This window comes from Lissotriton helveticus, chromosome 11 (genome assembly GCF_964261635.1).
Source record: "Lissotriton helveticus chromosome 11, aLisHel1.1, whole genome shotgun sequence".
NCBI lineage: Eukaryota > Metazoa > Chordata > Amphibia > Caudata > Salamandridae > Lissotriton > Lissotriton helveticus.
The window spans coordinates 724,283,194-724,305,019 of record NC_136072.1 but is presented as its reverse complement, the minus strand read 5'-3'; the positions used below and the strand labels follow the sequence as shown (position 1 = coordinate 724,305,019).

Genomic DNA, 21,826 nt, shown 5'->3' with positions numbered 1-21,826 from the left:
CATAGGGGGGGAGGCTCTAGATAGGGCCCATCAATTTGATTATTTGGGTGTAAGACTGGAAGATTCCAATAGATGGGTAGCACAGGTCCAGAAAAGTGCCATGATCTTAAAGCAAAGAACTGGGTCCATTTTAAGATTTGCCAATAGATCATCCACTTTCGCTATCTATCCTCCCCTGGAAATATACAAGATTCAAGCCTGTGGTGGAGCCATGTATGGGGCAGATTTATGGGGGCACTGTAACCTTAACACCCCTGAAAAAGTTGAAAATGCCTTTATAAAGACCCCTTTGAGACTCCCAACCAGTGCACCTAACCTGCCCACTAGATTCGACTTAATTCTAAGTTCGATTTATGACATTGCAGTGTTGTGACCTATCCAATATTGGCTAAGGCTTTGGACAAATGAGGATCTAGGTCCTTACAGGGACTGTATTAGAATTATACTAGATGGCCACCATGCTAGGGAGATCCCCAGGCTTGTACACATCAGAAATTGGCTATTTAAGTTGGAATTGGAAGGTTTCTGGCTACAGCCTTTTGCACTGCCCAAAGGTGCTAGGGAGATGCTAAAAACATCCTACAGGTATTATGTATTATACGTAAACTCTCTATGAGTAATACCTGAACATGGTTACCAACCCTGTCACACAAGCACATTATGTTAAATTCAGATTGGGTACACTACCTCAGGCTTCTTTTACCCATTCCTGGTCTAAAAAGGAGGGAGACATACCAAACCTGTGCCTGATGTTTTTTTAGTCCCAGGGAATATCAAACACGTGCTATTGTTTTGTAAACTTCTTGGGCTTAGGGATCGACACACAGCTCTTAGAATATGTAAAACCAGCACCAGAGACTGTGTGGTGTATTCAATTGCTAGATACCGGTCAAAATTATGGTATATTAGGTCAAATGCTCTTTAAAAATAGTACTTTCAAGTATTCCGTTTTAGCTAGGCAACAACTTGCCTTGTTTATAAATCATATTTATTTTTGGGTTCTTTTATCCTTTTATAATATTATGGATCTTAAAAAGGAAAAAATAAATGCATGATGAGTATTGTATTGATGGACTGAAATTTTATTAACAACTAAGATTCACCTTGAAATAGTGTTGCACAATGAAATTGTAAATTTTATTATATTGGTTTTTAAATTGTTAATATTGTACGGTTTATGGTTTATTTAACCGAAATAAAGAATTGCACAAGATCCTCATATTATCTCATCATTTGGTCCCTGGAAAACGTTGAATGCTGCAAAGTCCAGCGTTGCGCAGAAAAGTAAACATTCTTCAGTGAAAATATTTATTTTTTATTCTATCTTAGATAAACAGATGAATTCAAAATCTGGATTTTTCCTCTGTGAAAATACAAAACTATGTCTGCTGCTTGTGCCATAATTCTGGGGGTTTAGGAATCAAAATTTAGAAATGGCCAACACATGCGGTCAATGAGTGAATGAGCATGTAAAACTTTCTGGTTTACCATAAACCACTGTAGAGGTTTTCTTTATGTACTTACTTGTTGCAAGTCTGAAACAATTGAAGGACAGACAGAAAAAACACATGTAATCACATTAAGCATATTTTACGATATACTGTCCATGACCTGTCAGCCAGGTTAAGAGCTACATTGAGCCCAATGAATGTACCTACCTTACAGCAAAACCACAAACGCCCACAAGAGAGCACCAGCTTGTAACAAATAGCCTGACAACTACCATGTTGCCAGGGGCAGACTACAGGCCAAACAAACGTGAGCTGACAAACGTCTAAGTCCCTTAATTTTCAAACACAAATCACAAGTCAAGAGGATATTTCACGTGCATTATTGAACCAAATATTTCATAGACATAGAGAACTGTGTGGAGGGAAAGACTGACCCTCACCCTCTCCCATGGAAAGGCTGTACCTCTTGGATTACACCTTCTTCATCAAAGACGGACATTGTGACCTCTACATTTTTGGGCGTCTTCTTCTTCCCTTTATCAAACTCCCCTTGGACCAAAGTGATGTAAATGTCATTTCGAACGTCACCTGGAACAGAATATATTTTATGGTTAACCTAACACTATTAAGGTGGTAGCATTACAGGTAACATCATCTGTGAAAACCATATGAGACTAAAGGTTAAAATTGAAGAGATATTTTGCTGAATCTAAAAGTGGCACAAGGGGCACTGTAGCCTTCGATGAAATACAATGAATGAAAAGATTCAGACACGTGCAACATGTTATAAACTGAAAAACTCCCAATAATGGTCAATTTGCCCAAATCTTTAAATCAACAATTTTTATACAGACCCTAGTATTCCACAATGGTTTAACGGATCAAAGCTTGCACCTGATTACATCTACATTATAAAAATCAAAGTTTAGTTTATTGCGTCATTTCAGCATACAATGGATGGAAAGAAAATGAACTGCCAAAAGGACTAAACAAACGATGTAAGATTTAAAATGTAGTAGAATCATGCAACACTCCTGTGTATTCAATGGGCTATGCCTTAGTTCTGATTTTAGCCCTTGAAGATCAGATTCACTTTCAATCACCCATTCACCCAATAACACATTGCCTTGGACTGGTCTGATACTATGGCTAGTCATTTCCAACTTCCTTTTCAACACATGCAACAATGAAACGCCAAACAGAAAACAAATAAACAACACCACCAACTTGAAGATCCTTAAAAAAATGTGAGTGAAACAGCACCAACGGAAAGTTGATGACCTGGGACCTTTGTTTAAGAACTTAAGTTCTAAAAGCTAGGCAACAACTAAACAAAAAGCTAAGCCAACCAAACCCCAATACATGAAAGATTGGTATAGAAAAGAATATGCAGATGCCAAATGTATCTTTCCCTTAATTATCATGTTCATCAACAAACATCGACTCTTTCAGACTTACAGAAAATACCACACAGGTGTTCACATATAACATGAAAATAAATGTGCAACAAAACATATCCACAAAGATACACATGAACAAAAACATAACTGACAAATTGCCACTTTGAGTAACTCATTAATGAGATTCTAGTATACTGGTGTTTAACATGCAAGTAGTATATAAGAGAATCACAATTTATTGTTGGGCTTCAACAAAGTTGCTGGGTAAAGCACATGATAAAGTGGGGACAGGAAAATTCAATCCTATGTCACTCTCATTATCAAAAAGCTCAACATCACACATGTTCCCCTCTGTTACTTACCTAGATATACATTTTCACATCTCTTTCCACCTTCACAACTCTTTCAAAGTTCTTGACCATACCATCCTTAACTACATTATCTGAGACTTTTTGCATAGAAGCGGAAGGAAACAACTTCAACTAAAAAGAAAGTATTTTTTTAGCTGGCATCCATGAGCACCATGACCAATGTGGAGATTTGTTTCTGTTGTTAACTTCTCATGATGCAAATAATCCCTTTGTAACTTTCACCCACTAGCAATCCTGTTAAGAATTTCAACTAACTACCCCCCTAGGAACTTGCAGGCCAAATTTCTGGATATCTACAGACACAGCAGTTCCTATAGTGGAGTGAGGAGTAGTATAATTGTCCAGTGACTGAGCCAGCCAACCTTTTCTGTAGTGAGATCTACTTCTGATCTGTAAAAATCATTATGAGCTTCTGAAGGCTAAGCAACTTGTGCATTGTTATCAGATGGCCCCACACCCAGCTTAATGGTCTTTAAGCCTAATGTTGATTGAGCCACAAGCTAAGGTTTGAACAAAATACTTTAACTAGGGGCACAATGACAGGCCTGCTAGGTGTGTCAGTGAGAGCGTGGACTTTGGGAATGTATGAACATGTATGCATATGAATGGGATATATGTGCACAGGTGACTTGAGGGACCATGTCGTATGTACTTGTTGCACAGGACATACCTTTCGATATATGTTGCACTGTTACATGTATAACATAAATTGAAGAAATTCAAAGTGCAAAAAAAGTTCCGAAAAACGTATAGAACATCGAGAAAATTAAATGGAAGTGTTGACTTTGTTTATGTAGATTCCATTAAACTAATCAATTTAATTTTCTCCCATTTCTAAGAGTCATATTTACAAACACCAAGCATCTTTGGGAGAGGAGTTAGGGCGAGCGACCTCGAATCTGGGGAACCGAGCTAGAGTCTCGGCTATGACGCTGAACATCCTGTATTCTGGGCAAAAGACTTAATCTCCCTGTGCCTAGCAAAAAAATGAATGTGTCCTCCTGTAATGCAACTGGTGCTATGTAAAGCCCTCTGATACCCGATACCGGGTCAAGTTTGCGCTATATAAAACTCCATAAAACAAATTTTTTTAAATTTTGCTCCAAGTGGCCTGTAGACTTGGTGCCATATTTATACAGAAAATTACGTTTATTGAAATGGAAGAAATTTTAAGTGAATAAACATGCTTCATAAAACATTAACCCCTTCGATGCGGATGACAAAGCCAGCTCGTCATGGGCGTTACCTGCGCTACGCGGACGACGAGCTGGCTTTGTCATAAACAGCGCATTTTTGTAATTCCAGCGCACAGCGGGAAAACGGGGTAGCGCGGTAGAGGTTAAGAGGTATTTGGCTTAATAGAACGTGGAGAAAGACATGAATACTTTCACAAATTATTTTTCTTCGCTTTGAGTTTCTCCCACTAGAAAAAAAAATACTATTGTTCAGTTATAAATATGGCACAGTGTCTCCTGGCCAGTGGGAGCGCAAGGCCTGCTGCTTGTAAATGCAACTCTTTCAAATGGGATCAAATGAAATTTAAGAGTTAATCATTAAGGCAACTTTTCATTTTAATTTTCTCCCGTTTAAAAGCATCCAGAAACATCATTTTGTTCTCACACTCTAATATGAAGTCAACAAGGACTTTTGTATAAGAGTTAAATACCTCAGTGCTTCAGTTCGTCACCTCTGTGACCCAGCCTGGCACATAAATCTGACTGAGCACTGCCCATTATCAGGCTCTGCTATCTGCAATCTGACAATAATAATTCAAAGAAAACACAGTCTTCTTTTAATGTTACAAGCAAAATGTGACCATGTGCTTATTTAAAAATTAACTCAAGGCTGGGAGCTACTTTGAAGGTGACTGGGAGCTACTGGTAGCTCATGCATGGCTGGTTTGAGACACCAGGGTTAACCATTCCTGATAGCCCACTGAGTCCACACCTGATGATTCTGTCAACATCTACAACTAAACCATTCACTTCACTAAGGATTTATCACAATAAAGGACAAATCTGTTAATACATCCATTTAAATGTGCTATGCCTCACACAATTTTAGGAGTGCATTCATAAGACCTCTACTAAGACAAAAGCAGACCTAACCAATGTGTCTAATTTCAGACCTGTTGGGACGGAGGTATTCTGCTTGTCCCTGGAGAGAGTGCTTCACCTGCCTTATGCTGATCTCCAGGCAAGCTACTGTATGGTTTCTAGATCCCTACCTCAGTGAGCATAACAATCATACATGTCCATTGAAGGTCTCCCTGTTTAAATGGATTGAGACCATACAGCTTGGCTCTGAGGTCGAAGGGAGGCCTGCATAGCACAACCCTACTTCACAGAGTGGCTAGTGCCCTCTCTACAGACTGTGATAGATTGACAGTGGTGTCAGCAATACATTATTAGTCAGGGATACCTCTATCCCTGTATTCTGACAAGGGTGGATGACTAGCCACCCTTCTGATCAAGTCTGTGCAGTCTTCCATGCCTGTGGTCCTGTTGTTTTTATCTACCTGATGTGTGTTTGGGAGCCTGTGGCTGTACTGGGGAAGGATGGTGAGTTGAGCCATTGTGTTTAATGTGAGCTGTTCTGCTGCACATTCCAGCCCAACCACACCCCTCCCTTTTCTTTGGAGAAACCTGGTGGGCTGAATTGGACTGTCAATCTTCTTTGTGGTTAGCTCCACCAACTATGGTAGGTGGAACCCTTTCTGTTGGGTGATGGTCAGTCCTCCATGGTATGGAGTTAATTGACATTTCTCTCTGGGGAACAGCCCAAGGTGGTACGAGGGAAGACAGTAGGTCATCCTTTGCATGCTATGGACACGCAGTGAACATGCCTCAAATGTGCCTCGCGATTTGTGAGGCACACAGGATCCAAAAGTAGCAGACCCTCTGTTTGGATCATCCTATCAATCAGAGGTGATACATTTCTGGCCTTAGTGGTCAGTGGTTGTTAAAGACTGGTCCATCGCTTGACAAGGTGGCCGGCCACCAGATCTGTCCAAGGAAGCCAGCCGTGGCCCTTAGTGTGAAGGCAAAATAAGAAGCTTGCTCTCCGCATCTAAAACATGAGGAAGCTTTCTCTATGACTGATGGAAAATGCTGCAACGGAATTTGCCAGTTTGGCAAGGAGCAAAGACATCGGTCAGCATTGGTCAGGGAACCAGCTGTTCCTGTGAGGCTTGTGGAGTTGGCGATTTGAACAAGGAAATTACAGACAGCTGCTCAAGATAAGGAAGTGCAGGACATCATGGCTCAGACAAAGGTAGACTGGGAAGAGTGATCCCAGTCCTTAAAGGTGAGATCACTTTGCCCTGACCCCTCTACTGCACCGTGGGAGACTGTGTAGTACACCCAGTTACAATCTGTAGCTGGTAACGAGTGTCCTTTGGTACAGGGCCTCACCTTTTATTTTGTGACATCTGGGGGTATAAGGGTGTACTGGCACTATGGTCAGTCACTACCCTCCTACAGCTAACCAGTGGGTACTGGGCTAGTGAGACTCCAGTAAACTGTGCCAAGACATCAGGCACCTCTGATCAGATCCCTGACTCCACTTGAGCGGTGTCCTTGATAAGGATGGGAGGGCCCTTCTGTTTCTTTGGGTGGCGGGTTATGGGGCCGATCAAGAACAATTTGACTTCACATCATATGCTGAAACTACACCATTTCACTACAAGAATTGGTATCATGGCGCTAGCGAATGAGAGCTACCATCCACAACATGGTCTGTAATATGCAATGCTAATTGTGTGTCTACATATTAACTGTGTTTTTATAGTGCTTAGCATCAAGGCGGTATAATATTGTTAGGGTCAGAACTCCGGCCCAGATGGTTGTAGACACATCTGGTTTTCACTGTTTATGCGTGTATTGAAGTACTTTTCTTTTATAAAAAGTAAAGCACTGACTTGACATTGATTGTATCAGATGGCAGTACAGTGTGCATTGAATTCTGATTATCTAACCGCACCTCACTCCTTGAGGAAGACCTGAACTGCTCTGTCTCGCTACCATCAAGTGCTTGAGAGGAGTACTTGGTTGTTATCCAGTTTTGGGTCCACTAGTACTGAGGCCCTAGGACACAAGCAGGTAACACTCCAGTTGATGCAATTAGAGCACAGTATCCCCTGAGTGCCACTGTGCCCACGAAGCCGGGTCTAACAAGACCCATATGTAAACCAATACTTTCTGAACTATATGCTTAAATGATTTACAGATGGTGGGCAAACAAGAAGGATGTTATGGAGGACTTGGTGCTCTCCTAGGTAGCAATTTGTTCCAGCATTGCAGTCAGAGCTCCCGGCCCTGACCAAATCCCAAATGATTTGTATAAAGAGGATATAATGCTTTGGGCTTCTTATATCAATTTGATCACAAATGCCATAACAGCAGACACGAATATTCCCCCCTCATGGATCAAAGCGGAGATCATACCCATTTTCAAGAAGGGAGATAGAGCCACCCCAGCTAGGTTCAGGCTTATAAGCCTAATCGACTCATTGCAGAAAATCCTCTGCAAGCAAGTGTTGGGTCGAGTACAGGCTTGGATTTCTGAGCACCACATATTGAGCGATTTTCAAGCAGGTTTCCGTGCTAATATTAGCACATTGAATCAGGTTTTTCGCTTTTTGTGTATCTACTGGAGGGAGATCAGTATTAAAGAGGGAACATTTTGAGTTGCCTTTGTGGATTTACGCGCTACATTCGACTTGGTACCAACAGCTAAGTTGTGGAGTGTGCTGGCAGAGATGGGTATACCTTAAAATCTCCTAAAAATGTTAATTCGGCTGCATTCCTCAAATGCACAAGTTAGGTGGGGGGATAACAATCAACTCACTGATCAATTTCCTGTCGAATAAGGAGTGTGTCAAGGATGTGTCCTATCACCCACAGTGTTTTCTTTCTTTATAAATGTGGGGATTGACCATCTAGATAGGGATGGATGTGATGCACCAAAGGTGGGGGAGAAAAGGGCGCCAGCCCTACTCTTAGCGGATGATACCCTACTAATCTCTAAATCCCCCATGGTCTGCAACAACTGCTGAATATTTTTATGAAATTCTGCAACCAGCATGGCTTGTTAATAAACTAGCCAAAAACAAAATAAATGATCTTCTCAAAGGGAAATTCCAAGCCTTCAAAAAAACAGACGTATGTATGAAAAAGTCCACTAGAGCAAGTTCATGCCTTTGACTATTTGGGTATTCACCTAACTTCAAAGCTAAATTGGGTGCCACATATCGAAAAGCTTCAAATATCATTAGTACAGCAAACAGCTCACCTATTTATTTATTTTTATTTATTCATAAAGTTGTATATAACGCGGACATGACCCACAGGGGTATCAGAGCGCTTTACAGTACCTGATTATCACAAGTTATACGTACAGTCGTGAATCGCATATATTACAATACAAGTGAGGTAGACATTGCTGTTTGATTAAAAGCAGAGGCAGAGTGCAGACAGAGTCTATGGGGTTGTCAGGGTGCTTTACAGGACATAATTATCAAAAGTTATACAAACAATCGGGGATCGCATATAATACAATATAGGTGAGGTAGACATTGCTGTTTGAATACAAGCAAAGGCAGGTAAGTTTCTAGGAGTTATAGGTTTAGGATGACAATTTGTTCATGAGAAACATTTTCGTTTCCCTTTTGAAGGTGGTAAAGGAAGGGATTCTGCGTAAGTCTGGGGGAAGGTTGTTCCAGATCTTCGGTGCGATACCAGAGAAAGCTCTGCATCCAGTTCTCTTTTTGTGGAAGGATTGAGGTTTTAGGAGAAGTGAGCTTGCGCTTCGCAATTGTCTGCCACCTCCCGACCGTTCTAGCTTTTGTGCTAAATAGCTGGGAGTGTTGCTGTGTAAGGCTTTGTGTGTCATGCAGGCGATCTTTAGTTGTATCCTCGACTCGTATGGTAGCCAGTTCAGAGCCTTAAGGGCCGGGGTGATGTGGTTATTTCTTTTTATTCCTGAGACCAGCCTGGCCGCCGCATTAAGTGAAGCTCTGAGCGGTGCTAGTTTGTATTTAGGAAGATCGCAAAGAGTGGTGCGTCCGTAGTCCAGTCTTGGTAGTACTAGTGCTTGGACCGCCATTTTTAGATCAGACTGTGGGAGGAAGGGTTTAAGTTTCCTTAAGATACTCAGCTGAAAGTAGGCTCCTTTGGTGGTATTGTAGATTTGTTCCTGCATATTTAAATGTTTGTCGATGGTGATTCCCAGGGATTTTGCAGAGTCAATGATGTGAGGGGCACAATCAAAGGAAGTAAGATGCTTCAGCCATGAGTCTATCTTGGGTGCATGATTGGGAGGGGTGATGAGGAGGAACTCCGTTTTTTTGGTGTTAAGCATGAGGTGGTTGCCATTGAGCCAATTTTGGGTATTATGAAGAATGGCGTTGAGGGAGATGAAGTCCTCTAGTGAAGAGATTTTCAAATAAAGTTGAGTGTCGTCTGCGTATAGATGATATAAAATGTTTACAGAGCTAAGAGCATTAGCAAGGGGTTCCATGAGAAGATTAAAGAGGATAGGTGATAAAGCTGATCCCTGTGGGACTCCTAGTGTGACCAAGGAAGGTTGGGAGAATGATTGCTTCAGCTTGATTCTTTGGGTTCTGTTGCTTAGGAAGGAGGTAAACCATTGTAAAACTGGACCGGTTAGGCCCATCCTTTGTTCCAGTATTTAACAGTAGATTGTCGTGTTTAACCGCATCGAAGGCGGAGGATAGGTCGAGAAGTATCAATAGGTACGATTCATTGTGATCCAGCATTTTTAAGATGTCATCCATTATGTGTGTGAGGGCTGATTCAGTACTGTGACCTTGACGGAAACCGGATTGGTGATTATCTAGGAGGTTGAAGTTCTCGATGTGGTGTCAGAGTTGAATTTGTACACATTTTTCCATTAACTTTGCCAGCGTGGGGATGCTGGATATAGGTCGATAGTTGTTGAGGTCTGTGGGGAGGGAGTTGGCTTTCTTTAGTATGGGTGTGACCTGCCCTATTTTCAGACAGTCCGGTATGGAACCTTGCCTAAGAGAGGCGTTGACAATTTTTGCCCATAGAGGTAGAATGGAGGACTTTATCATTTTGAATACAGATGGGGGTAGGGGATCGGAGAAATGGTTGGCAGGGTTGATTGCTAGCAGGGTGCTATAGATTTCTTGTTCAGTGATGGGCGAGAATGAGTGCCAGTTGGCATTGTTCTTTGGTACTCCGGTCGGCAGGTAGAAAAGGTCCTTGATCTGTGAGTAGAGAATTTTCTTCTTGGTCAGTAGATAGTTGTGGTTCTTTCTTGGATCGAATGTCGTTTTCTATGGTTCTAGTCTTTTCTAGGAAGAATTTGGCCAGCCCATCGCAGTTGGGGGTAGCCGGGTTGCTGAGCTCCACTACATTTGCAGAGTTGTACGATTGTTGTTTTACTTTTTCAAATAACTTCTTAGGACGGTTTATGGCTTGATTCAGCTGAGTTTTGAAGAAGTCTGCTTTAGCTTTTGTGATTTTTCTGTTGTACGTGTTTCTCAGTGCCCTAAGTTGGTGTAGATGATCAGCAGAAGGTGTTGCTTTCCATGCTCGTTCAGCTAGTCTTAATTTGCGTCGGTCTGAGTTAAGATTCTCATTGAACCATGGTTTGGAGATTTTGGTGGAGACATTTTTTTCTTGAAGGGGCACTGTGGTATCCAGAATTTCAAGCATAGTGGCGTTGTAGAAATCCGTGAGATCTTGTACGTCGGCCATATCTGCTTATGGTGTCAGGGCGGAATTGCATTGGGACATCAGGGCAGTAGCATCGATATTCCTTATATTCCTTTTCCATTGTTTAGTTTTTGTAGGTTGGTTTTGTTTTGGCGTTACCTCGCTGTTGATGGAGAAGAGGATATTGTAATGATCAGTCCAGTCACATGGGATGGGGAGATAGATTCTAGCGATATGATGTTTCTTTTAGCTATGATGAGGTCTAAAGTCTCCCCTTTGTTATGGGTTGGGCTGTCACATAATTGCGATAATTCCTGGTCTGCCAGAAAGGATTTGAGGCCGCTTACATCGTGATCGCCGGTATTGCTCCAATGGAGATTGAAATCTCCCAGAAAGATCTGCGGCACTTGTGAGTTGGCATTTACTGTAATGACTTCCATTAGCTCATCGATGAACCTCGGATTGTCACCTGGGGGGTGGTATATTATGTGAAGTTGGCAGATGATGCCCTTGTCGTCCGAGATGTTGGTGCAATTCACACAAAAAACTGTGACAAGGAAAGTGGCCCCAGCACTAAAATATTACAATACTAAAATACTGGGGGAACTCTCTATGATGTCGAACTATGAGGTATTGGAAATACAAATTCACTCACTGTTGTAGAGGATCAGTTCCTTCGCTCAATGATAACCCTCCCCACTGGTACTCGCTTGACTCCCATGTTCATGGATTTGGGTCCAAAAATTATTATCGCATAAGTTGGGCTATAAGCAGCTAAGGTTTTGGCAGCGCCTGTGGTCGGTAAATGAGCTCACCCCATATACAGCAGAGGGGATTGATCTCCTGAAGCTACTCCAGGTCAAAGCTATACCGTGGTTCAGATGGCTGAAAAAATTACTGGAGAGGCTTGGGATGGAGGAATATTGGTAAATTCCTGAAAGATTGGGTTTTATGCCAAAATGTAGAGTAAAAGAGATTTATTGGAACACGATTATGATGAATAAGATGACCAAACCGGTGAGCACCTTGAGCCTGGATTTTTTTAATTTGAAAGGATCCCCTTTTTACGAGGAAACAATTGATGAAATTGTACCCCCATTGGCACGTAAATGGTTTATCCAATTTTGTTTTAAAACCCTACCTACCAAACTGTTTTGTAAAAAGTGGAGTAACAAAACCCACAGATGACCAGTGTCCTGCATGTAAGACAAGCCCAGATTCTATGGTCCACTTGTTATTTTTTTGCTCACAATATAGAACCTTGCGGGGCAAATAGATTGTGCCATTGTGTAAACTGATTGGACCTGGTCACTACTTTGAGTCTTTGAGAATTCTAGCTACCGACACTCACTGTGTGATTGTTTTTGGACTGGCAAAATGTTGGTATACTTAATGGATCCAACGTCATAAATGTATTATATGGTTTTTAATCCCTGCATATCAAACCTTGGTCCATTTTTTAGAAAAAGTCTTTTAGCTTTCAATTGTCTTAATCACTGTTGTATATTGCACTTTATTGTTGTCTTTTTTATTGCTTGTACTGCTTTTTATATTGTATGGCACCTTGCACTTCATAAGATCTGTGTGATCGAGAATAAAGTTGATGATGATTTACAGATGGTAACATACTATCTGATGAGGTACAGCCAAGGCAGTACAGTAAAGCATGTTGTCTTATCACACACACATTTTTGTAATCCAACTGTTTGGATGGAAAAAGAGTCCAAAAATATTTCAAGTTAACACATGAGTGGATGTATTATAGACACTGAGCCATACGTACAAACCTTTTTTGTGGCCGCAAATGGGAGAGCGGCCCGTTAGCGACCGCAAAAAAGGTTCCAGGCATGTACAAATGCTATTTTGTGAGTCACTGGCTTGCAAAATAGCATTTGTGACTCTCGCTATTGGGAAATGGCATCCCTTCCTAATAGCGAGTCACCATGCCATGTACTGTTTTTACACTCGCAGTTTACCAACCACTTGCAAACAGTAAGAGATCCCCAGAGGACCCCTTCCCCTTTGTGTGTGACTGCCCTTAAAAAATGAAACTGAAAACTGACCCCAACAGGCCGCCATCCCAGGGAGCGCTAGCCATTCCCAATGGGTTCACAAATGGTGCTTGCCTCATGAATATTGATGAGGCATGCAATTTGCGACCCCATTGTGAATCACAAACAGTGTCTGAGACACGGTTGTACATTAAGTTTAGCGAGTCGCAAATTGCCTAATTTGCGACTCGCTACAGTTAATAGTCGTTCATCGGGCCCTAAGATTTACTGCTAATAGTCTTTTCTGCAATAACGCCAACACTTGAGGGTAAGCATGGGTGCCCAACTTAACTAACAAGTGCTGCAAGGTGCTGAACTAGGCTTTGCATACCTCAGAAGTGCCAGATATAAAAAGTTTATACTTAAGCAGCCCTACTATAGACTCCGTTGATGATCAAAGAGTCTTCAGCTTCGCCACTTGCACTGTAATTCAACTACTTCCGGTTCCAGTCAACAACAGGTAGGGTACTGCAACTTAGTTATTCAGAGTGGGGCCAGGGTCTGGATACTAACAGGAGCTCTAAATAGAAGCTGGTGATGGTGCAGTGCATTTATACTCTGACCTGCAACTATTTATGTTGTCTTTTCAATTGCTTCCTTAATTTTAGGTACTCTTGTGTACACTTTATAAGTAGATGTTTGGCCTTGACTCAAAAGGCAACATTATCAGATGCTGGTCTTGGCCTTGCTTATTACTAGATTTGCTATATAACGGAAGCTGGCAGTGAAAGAAAGTAGTAGTGGACAGGCTCCTGCGAAGCAGGCAAAGTGTGCTGCTGGGAACCTGTTGGCCAGTTGCTGGGCAGCCAGCATGCTGTGTAAACCTGCTTTTGTGAAATGCATTTTGTGAGCGATTATCTAAGGCTGAACTGAAAGTGACCCTTTGCTTGCCAACCCGATCGCAATAAAAACAGTATCTGTGTTAAATAGCTGAATTAGAAGGTCAGAGGGGTTTCAAAAATCTTTCAGCTAGTCGCGTTACCAACTCTGCCAAAGCTAATATAAGCTACGATTTTGAGCATTCTCAAGGATTAGCACTCGGAGCGGCCCTGGTACTAAATGCTCATTTAATGAGAGTAACAACACCCACTAAGAGGGCTCACTGATATTTAAAGAGAGCCAGTCCAGCTCCTATTCTTTGGCAAACCGAATATCAGTGATATATCAATGAAAGTGGTATGCAATGTGACTGGTGAATCTAATGCTCCCTAGCTTGCCCAGTTTCCCTTTAGTCGATGCTAGTTTACTGCCACCTAATAGACACAAGGCAAATTGGAAACAGCACAAAGAGATCCCACTGAAAATATTTTCCCTATCAATACGTCTTCAAATATCTGATACTTTCTTTGTAAGCAACTGGACTTTTGACCAAATCCCGCTTTTCTAACTTTCCTCTACAGAAAGATAAGAATAGCAAAACACACATCCCTGTACTTGCAACACGTAAAGTTGTGCCTGACAACAACATTTTATCTTTCATTCAGGAGCATCTTGAAGAAATGTTTGATTCTCAAATTGTGACAAAGGTAGGGATGGACCGTACTGGCTGGCTTCGAACTCATTTTTCGTCCTGTGCTCATTATTAACGATATGAAGGTCGGTAATAAAGTGTCTAAAGGGGGAAATCTATGACTAATTAAATCACTAACTCCGGCGAGAACGTGCCAGTAGCCTCTGAAACCTATTATGTAAGTCAACTGCAATTCAACTGGCTTAAAAGAAAATCATAAAGTAAAGAAAGAAACACTAAAACAAATGTGGCCAACTCAACTGGCTTAAAAGAAAATCATAAAGTAAGGAATGGAACAATAAAACAAATGTGGTCAGATTTCACGCAGAATCCGGTTGCCAAAAATAAGCTTGAAATGAAGAGTGGAATATACGTGGGAACTCTTGACTGAAGGAAGTCTATCCTGTCTTTTCCAAACCAAAGAATAAGCTTAGAAAAAGAGTAATTCTGTTAGAAACATTGGATAAAGTGAAGTTGAATAAAGTTCCTATCCAATGCCTTGAATAACATGCCAATCATTTCCAAGGGGATTGAGAGAAGGCAAAATATCGATAACAGAACCAAGAGTCAGACTCTTGATAAAAATGGAGTTGTTGGCTGACTTCGAGGTCCCATTGCCCCAAATGCCAAAGGGGTTACAAGTTTCTATTTTTCCTTCAAACTCGCGCACTCTGGCACTGCACTGTTCAAGCACATTTGTCCAACAGGGTTCTATGAATAAGTTACTTACCTTTAGTAATGCTTATTCTGGTGAACACTAACCACAGTTTCTTCACCTTAGAATATCCATCTGGCACTACACTGGATCAGCAGAATTTTTCAGCAATGCTCTATGTGCCGACAGGTGTCATCAAGTGGTTCCACGTTGATTCCAAATCACCCAGTAAGTGACAGAGCACCACCCCTTTGCGCTGATGTAAGTTTCTTGTCTTTTCCCTTCCCTGCTCGGTTGGGGAGGCCAAACAATTGTTGGAAACCATTTTGTTTAAATAAAAGTCAGCTAATCACTAACTTGGGACCTTTTTAGATTTTAAAAACAGGCCACTCCACAGAACTGGTAGATGGGAGGGGGCAGTGAAGATTCTGCAGTTAGATAGTATATACACCCATAGAAAGAGTGTTAATGAAGTTAAGTAACTTGTAGTAAAGCAGTACCTTCCACAAGTGGAGTATCTATGGAGTGGACTGAAAGCAAAAAAGGCTTGCAGGATGGATTCTGCAAAGTGTGCTTCCTGCCAGAAACGGCTGTCATTGCAGTAGTATTTTGCTAACACATTCACCGATGTCCACATTGCAGCTTGGCAGATATCAAGGACAGGCACTCCTCGAGTCAATGCAGTGGTAGCAGCCTGGGTCCTGGTGCAATGGGCTCTCAGACACTCTGGGGGATGTTTCTTGGCCAGTGTGCAACAAATCCTAATGCAGAGAACTGTCCACCTCAACAGGGTTCTTTTGTGCACAGCCTTCCCTTTATTTCTGGAAAACCCTACAAAAAAGTTGATCATCCACTTGATGGTCTTTTGTATGAGTAACAAATAATTTGGAAATCTTTTTGGGTCCAAACTCTCTTTTGAGGGAAGAAAGAACGCTAGTAGAGTGACCGGCTTCCTGATATGAAAGGGAGGCACAAACAACCTTAAGCTAAAAAGCTGCCCTAGTCCTCAGCACTAATTTGCTTGGAAAAAAAGTTGGTACTAAAAGTCCTTACAGTTCACTCACGGGAAGGGCTGACCTAATTGCAAGGAGAAAGGCAGTCTTAAGGTAAAAAAAGACAGCGAGGAGCTATGCATAGAATTGAAAAGTGTACAAATGAGGAATGTCAAGATCAAGTTACGGTCCATCTGCAGGATCGCTAACGTTCTGGGAGGAAACAAAAATTTCCCTAACCTTTAACAAACCTCATTGCAGGGGATTTTAACAAAGACGATGGGTCCTGTATTATAGAATGGCTGAAAGGGCCAACAAATAACATTTTACAGTGCCCACTGCAAGGCCTTGCTCGGTTAAAGCCAAACCAAACAAAAAAAACACCCCACAGCTTTGCTTGTAAGAGGCCAGGACCCCAGGTTATGTACTTGTCCCATTTCGCAGAAGTGACAAATTTTGTGAAATGGCATCAGGCAGCAAGGATACCATCTACAACTTTAGAAAGCAAATCAAATGCACTCATTTGCCACCAATAAATCTCCATAGTGATTTAAATTACAAAGGTTTGGATAAAGCCCCCAGCCCTGTTGCTGAGACAGGAGGTCCTCCTGAAGTGGTAGTCTGATTGGAGGACAGATGCTTAGGCTCAGGAGTTAGTTCTGGATACCACTTTCCAAGCCCAAACTAAGGCTATTGGGTATTCAAAGCTTTATTCGAGGAATAAACTCATAAAAGCACAAACATACATTTAAAAGAGTATATCCCATTAAAAAACAATTTTCCTCGATTATACATACTTTTAAAACATTTATGCTATTAGGATGAATTGGGCCTGGTTGTTCTTGATTTTCTTCAAACCTCGTGGCAGGAGAGGTAGTGCGAGGAGTGCAGTAGTGCCTTGTCCCATTACAACCAGACTGCATCTCTTAACAAAAGATCTTGAAGAAACTCCAGCATGCAAAACTGTTGACCCTGCACATTCTCTTCGGTGTCAAATAGATCAAGCAACCCTGCTTGCTGCAGTACCATATGGGAGTACAATCATCTATTAGAAAGTGCACAGACAGAAGGAAAGTGTTAACTGACTTGCTGTGGCTCTACTAGGTTGAAATGGTCCTCTACTGAAGAGCCAAGACCTCTGATGTCCATATACCCCCACATTAATCCTCCAATCCAGCAGTGATGTGTCAGTCACTACTGTAAGCTCTGAGTGGGGAAGAGAATGTGACCTGTCACAGGATAAATTGTGATTGGGCAGTCACTAATGTAAAGCTTGACCCACCTCTTTCAAGACCTTGATGCTGGACCTATTGGGATTTCAGGTTCCGCTGTGGGACCAATTGTGCCACCTGGCATAGTTGACAGGGAGGATGCATGAGGCAAAAAGGCCAAAAAGCCTCAGAGGCACCCTCGATGACATCCAGAATCGATCCTGAAAGATTGGATCACAACATGAATGTCTCTGACTCGCTGGAGTGGAGACCTCACTGTGTACAGGATCACTCTATAGAATGGAAACCTCTGAGAGGGAAACAAGTGGGACTTTGGATCATTTATTTTCTAACTTCAAGATACAAGGAGTTTCTGCCATTGTACAGATGTTGTCCACAACTAACTGCAGGGAGCCACCTTTAACAGCCAATTGCCAAGGTACAATAATATAGTAACTCCGACCCCCAAAAATGGGCAGCGACCACCACCTTCACTTTTGTGAACATCAGGTGGAAGGGGAAAGTGGTGGATTCAAAGTGTTCCTGGCCCACCGTAAAATGCAGGTAACGCCTGTGGGCCTGCAGGATGCCTGTATGAATATACACCTCTTGCAAGTCCAAGGAAACCATCCAGTATTCCGTATACAGAGCAGATAGGATCTCAGCTAATGTGAGAAGCTGAATCAGTCCTTCTGCAAGAAGGCGCTCATGGTTGATGGTCCAAGAAAGGCCTTAGGCCCCAATTTATTTCCGGATGTGAAAATAGCAAGAAGAACAAACCCATCTTTCTCTGACTCTGGTAGCCTCTCTATGGCACCACTGGAGTGTAAAAGGCATTTCTCCTGCAACAGGACAGATTGATGCTTCTCCAAATGTCATTATGGTGCCGGAGGAATGTTCAGTGGGGGGGAGAGAAAGAGTAGGCCACTGGCCTTTTGAACAACCTGAAACCCATCTGTTGAACATGCTTGATCACCAACCTAGGAGAAAGTGCCAAATCCTTTAACCCACTGGTTGAGCATGAGCTGCTTAGGGCAAACTAAAGCAGCTTGTGGCCTACTGTAGCAGAAGGAAAGAGACTCATCCAGGACTGCTGTCAAGCTCTTGCTGACCATGTACCCTAGGATAGGTGTATATATCAGCCCAACTGACAGACTGCATTGATGGACCTCAATGCCAGAAGAAAATAATTAGTTGCCAAAAGCATAAACCCTTTTGGATAATCTACTAGGGAATAGGTTGGAAATGAATTAGAATTCATTCACCTTACTGGTCAAAGACTGTACAATGAGACTTTCCAGAGGAGGGTGCTTGATGAGAAACTCTGGATTACCAGGTGAAGACCTAAGATGTCTGGTCACCTGCCAGCTAACAAGTGGAAAAACATAGTTTTAATCTGGTAGCCATCAAGGTAGCCATGAGGGCATAATTCATTGAAAGCAAGAGCTTCCATGATGCTGGCCCGGCTGTAAAATCTCCGTCAAAACATGTGGCTTGGTCTCAATAGAGGGTAAATGTAAATCCAGTACTTCAAATGGCCTCCGAACCACCACTGTAAATTAAGTAATTTCTTCAGTTGGTGGTCCATCAAACGAGTCTAGCTCACTAGCGAAAATGGAGCCTTTTTTGATACCCGAGTCATGGTAGAGGCATCGGATTAAAGTCTGGCTGCATGACAACTGGTTGCGTTTTTGCAATTTCATGGCTTAATAATGGTTGTGATGAGTTGAAGTCGGCTTGGGATCTGACATGGGAGTTGGCACCTGGTCTTCAATCGATGCCAGTTGAGTTGGTACTGCATCGGGGTGACAGGAAATAGCTTGGATTTCAGGGCTACTGTGGCAGTCAGTACCAGAGTCAGTACATGACTGGTAACAGGCCCCAAAGGGGTAGATGGCAATAGGCTACGGTATGACGGTAGTAACCAGACTGAAGGCCTCTGTCGCTCAGTGGGGCTCGAAGGCGCACCAGAGGTAGCTGGCAGTGCACTAAAAATTTGCAGCATGACTTCCGTCAAGATCTATTTGCTTTGGGGTTGACAACGGCCCAGGAAACTTAAGGAGCGCCAGGACTACGTAAGGTACTAGTTCCATTATTGGTGATCTCGAGGGAGTGCAATTTAAATCTCGACATCCCTGCGTCTTTTCTTTGGAGTCAGAGAGACGGTATGAAGTTGAGTCCTGTTTACTTTTTGATGTGTGAGCTGGGACTTCTATTTTGACCTGAAGATTAAAAGTGCAAACTTGAGATGGCATGGTAATGGCCTAGTCCCAGTCACGTACTTCTTATGTTCGCCGATATACAACTTTGCCTACGAGCCTTGAATCACCTTTAGGTGCGTTAGGGCGCATTTGTCATACAACTTCAAGATATGGCTGGAGTCCTGGTACCAAAGACACTCCGTGAGCAGGTCAGTGACCAACATTTGCTTCCTGCAGTCATTGCACAGTTTGAATCCTGTTGGTTTCAGTGGGGACACTGTTCTTTAGCACACTGCAGAAGAGTTGTTTGGAGGTGTAGGAAGCCTGACAAAGTTGGGAGCAGAACTCTGAATCCACATTAAAAGGGTGGAAAAAAAGGTACTGATGTCAGTTCGCAGGGATTTTGCTTTTATGTGGCTCTGCTCTAACATTTCTGGGGTGTCATGGAGTTAGCGTGGCGCAACAGGACGAAACATATTGGTTTGTGGGAACATTGCTGGACAGTCCTCTGAATCCAGTCTGGTGCCTGGGGGTTGGTTTAAGGCGAGGAGCCTATGGTTAGAAGTATCAATTACAAGCAAGAAATATGGCATGCAACACACTACGTTGTTGACAATTACAAGTCAAAGGAAGGCAACTGTGACCGCCCATACACAGGCCTAATCACAGCTATTTCTTAAAGCAATCTGATGCCATAAAAACACCATAAGTGATCACACAGAGCCGTAAATAAAATAACAATAAGTGATGGAACTTTTGATGTTGATTAATCAACATCTACCTGTCACAGGCTGTTTCATGCTGGAAAGAATATAGTGTATTTGACACTAGATAGACAATGCCTCTCTTTACTGGGGACCTTACTGCAAAGACGGTTGCTTTTTGGTTATGATGTACTGTGATTGGGCCTGGCGAATGCCAATGACCTGGAAGGGGAATACAGCTGAAATATTATGCCCATTTTACAATTAAGTACTTTAAAGATTATTAACTCCCATACATTCCTGTCTGTTCTTTACCTTAATGGAGAAAATAAATATCAGACACCAGAATTATTCATCTTGTGAGTACAGTAAGGATCTCCGAAAAGTGCTATTCTTATGGAGCCTCTTGGTTATTGCACACCTCACCCAAAAAGGATCACGACTCAGTGATGAAATAAGCCACTTAGGCTGGTGAGGATCTGTGTATCCTGAAAAGGGGAACTATTATTTAGAATGTCACATTTTGAATCCAAGTGCGTTTTTAAATCCCTTCACAATGGATGGGCTGACCTTCATATTCAAGATAAAACATGCACATCTTCACTACCTGTAAGGATGCACCAGTGACTCATATTGCCCTCCTGATGTGTACGGACATTCTCAAGTCACTGAAGCAGACTATGAAAAATTTGATTATTTATTAAAAATAAATGCAAAGTGAAAAATAGTGGAACTATGTAATATGGAAACATGACGTGGATATTTTGGAAATTGATAAGATCTTGCCAAACGGCACTGCGCATCTTAAAATCTGACACTAGCGAAGTCATATCTATTGCTATGGCTAAATTATAGAGTTGGACGTGGGCCCTTAGAAGGGATAGGTTGCATGGTACCACGATTTTATTGAGTGTTATGGTGACTTTAGTCAACCTTTAATCTAATCTGCTTATATGATGAAGTGCCTAACCAAAACTTGCGTAATTAGGGATATATCTTATCTCTATTATGAACTTGTATCCGAAATTATTGAGATAAGGATTTATATACTATTTTTAGCGGATATGTTTTAATGGAATTATTTTATGAATTTTAGCATGTGACACTTTTAATACCTTTCACAAAGTTACTCCTTGTATTTTTATATTGTTTGTCTACATGTGTCTTTTATGATTGTTTATGATCGAATAAAGACTAATTGAATTTGAAATTGATTAATGAATGCTCTGGTAGCATGATTGGCACGGAAAGGTATAAGCTAACACCTGGACAAGATACATTTGCACCCATATATACATGTCTGGTAAATTCCTAAATTTCCAGTCTTTGGTGATTCCATGGAATTCACATCAAAATCCTTAAAAGGGATTGATGTATAGATCTCTAAATTTAAATCTGAAATACTCAGAGCATACATATTTCAGCTCTCTTATCCGTTGCCTCTAAGACATAACCCTGTGGGGCTATAGCACCTCCTAAGAGGACTGAAAGACTATGGTAACACTAGTCTTCTCTGTGTAAATTACTCGAAAAGAAAAGCTATGTGATCAAATTTGGTTAAGATAATTACAAATGTT

General features: G+C 41.8%; 1 protein-coding gene across 1 annotated transcript in view; it reads right to left on the bottom strand.

Moving 5' to 3' along the window:
• Window positions 1-21,826, bottom strand: part of DOCK5 (dedicator of cytokinesis 5) — an 852,732-nt gene that overhangs the window by 437,234 nt on the left and 393,672 nt on the right. The window contains exon 14 of the mRNA XM_078666602.1: window positions 1,915-2,039. Coding sequence (XP_078522728.1) covers window positions 1,915-2,039 — 125 coding nt within the window. The remainder of the gene's footprint in view (window positions 1-1,914; window positions 2,040-21,826) is intronic.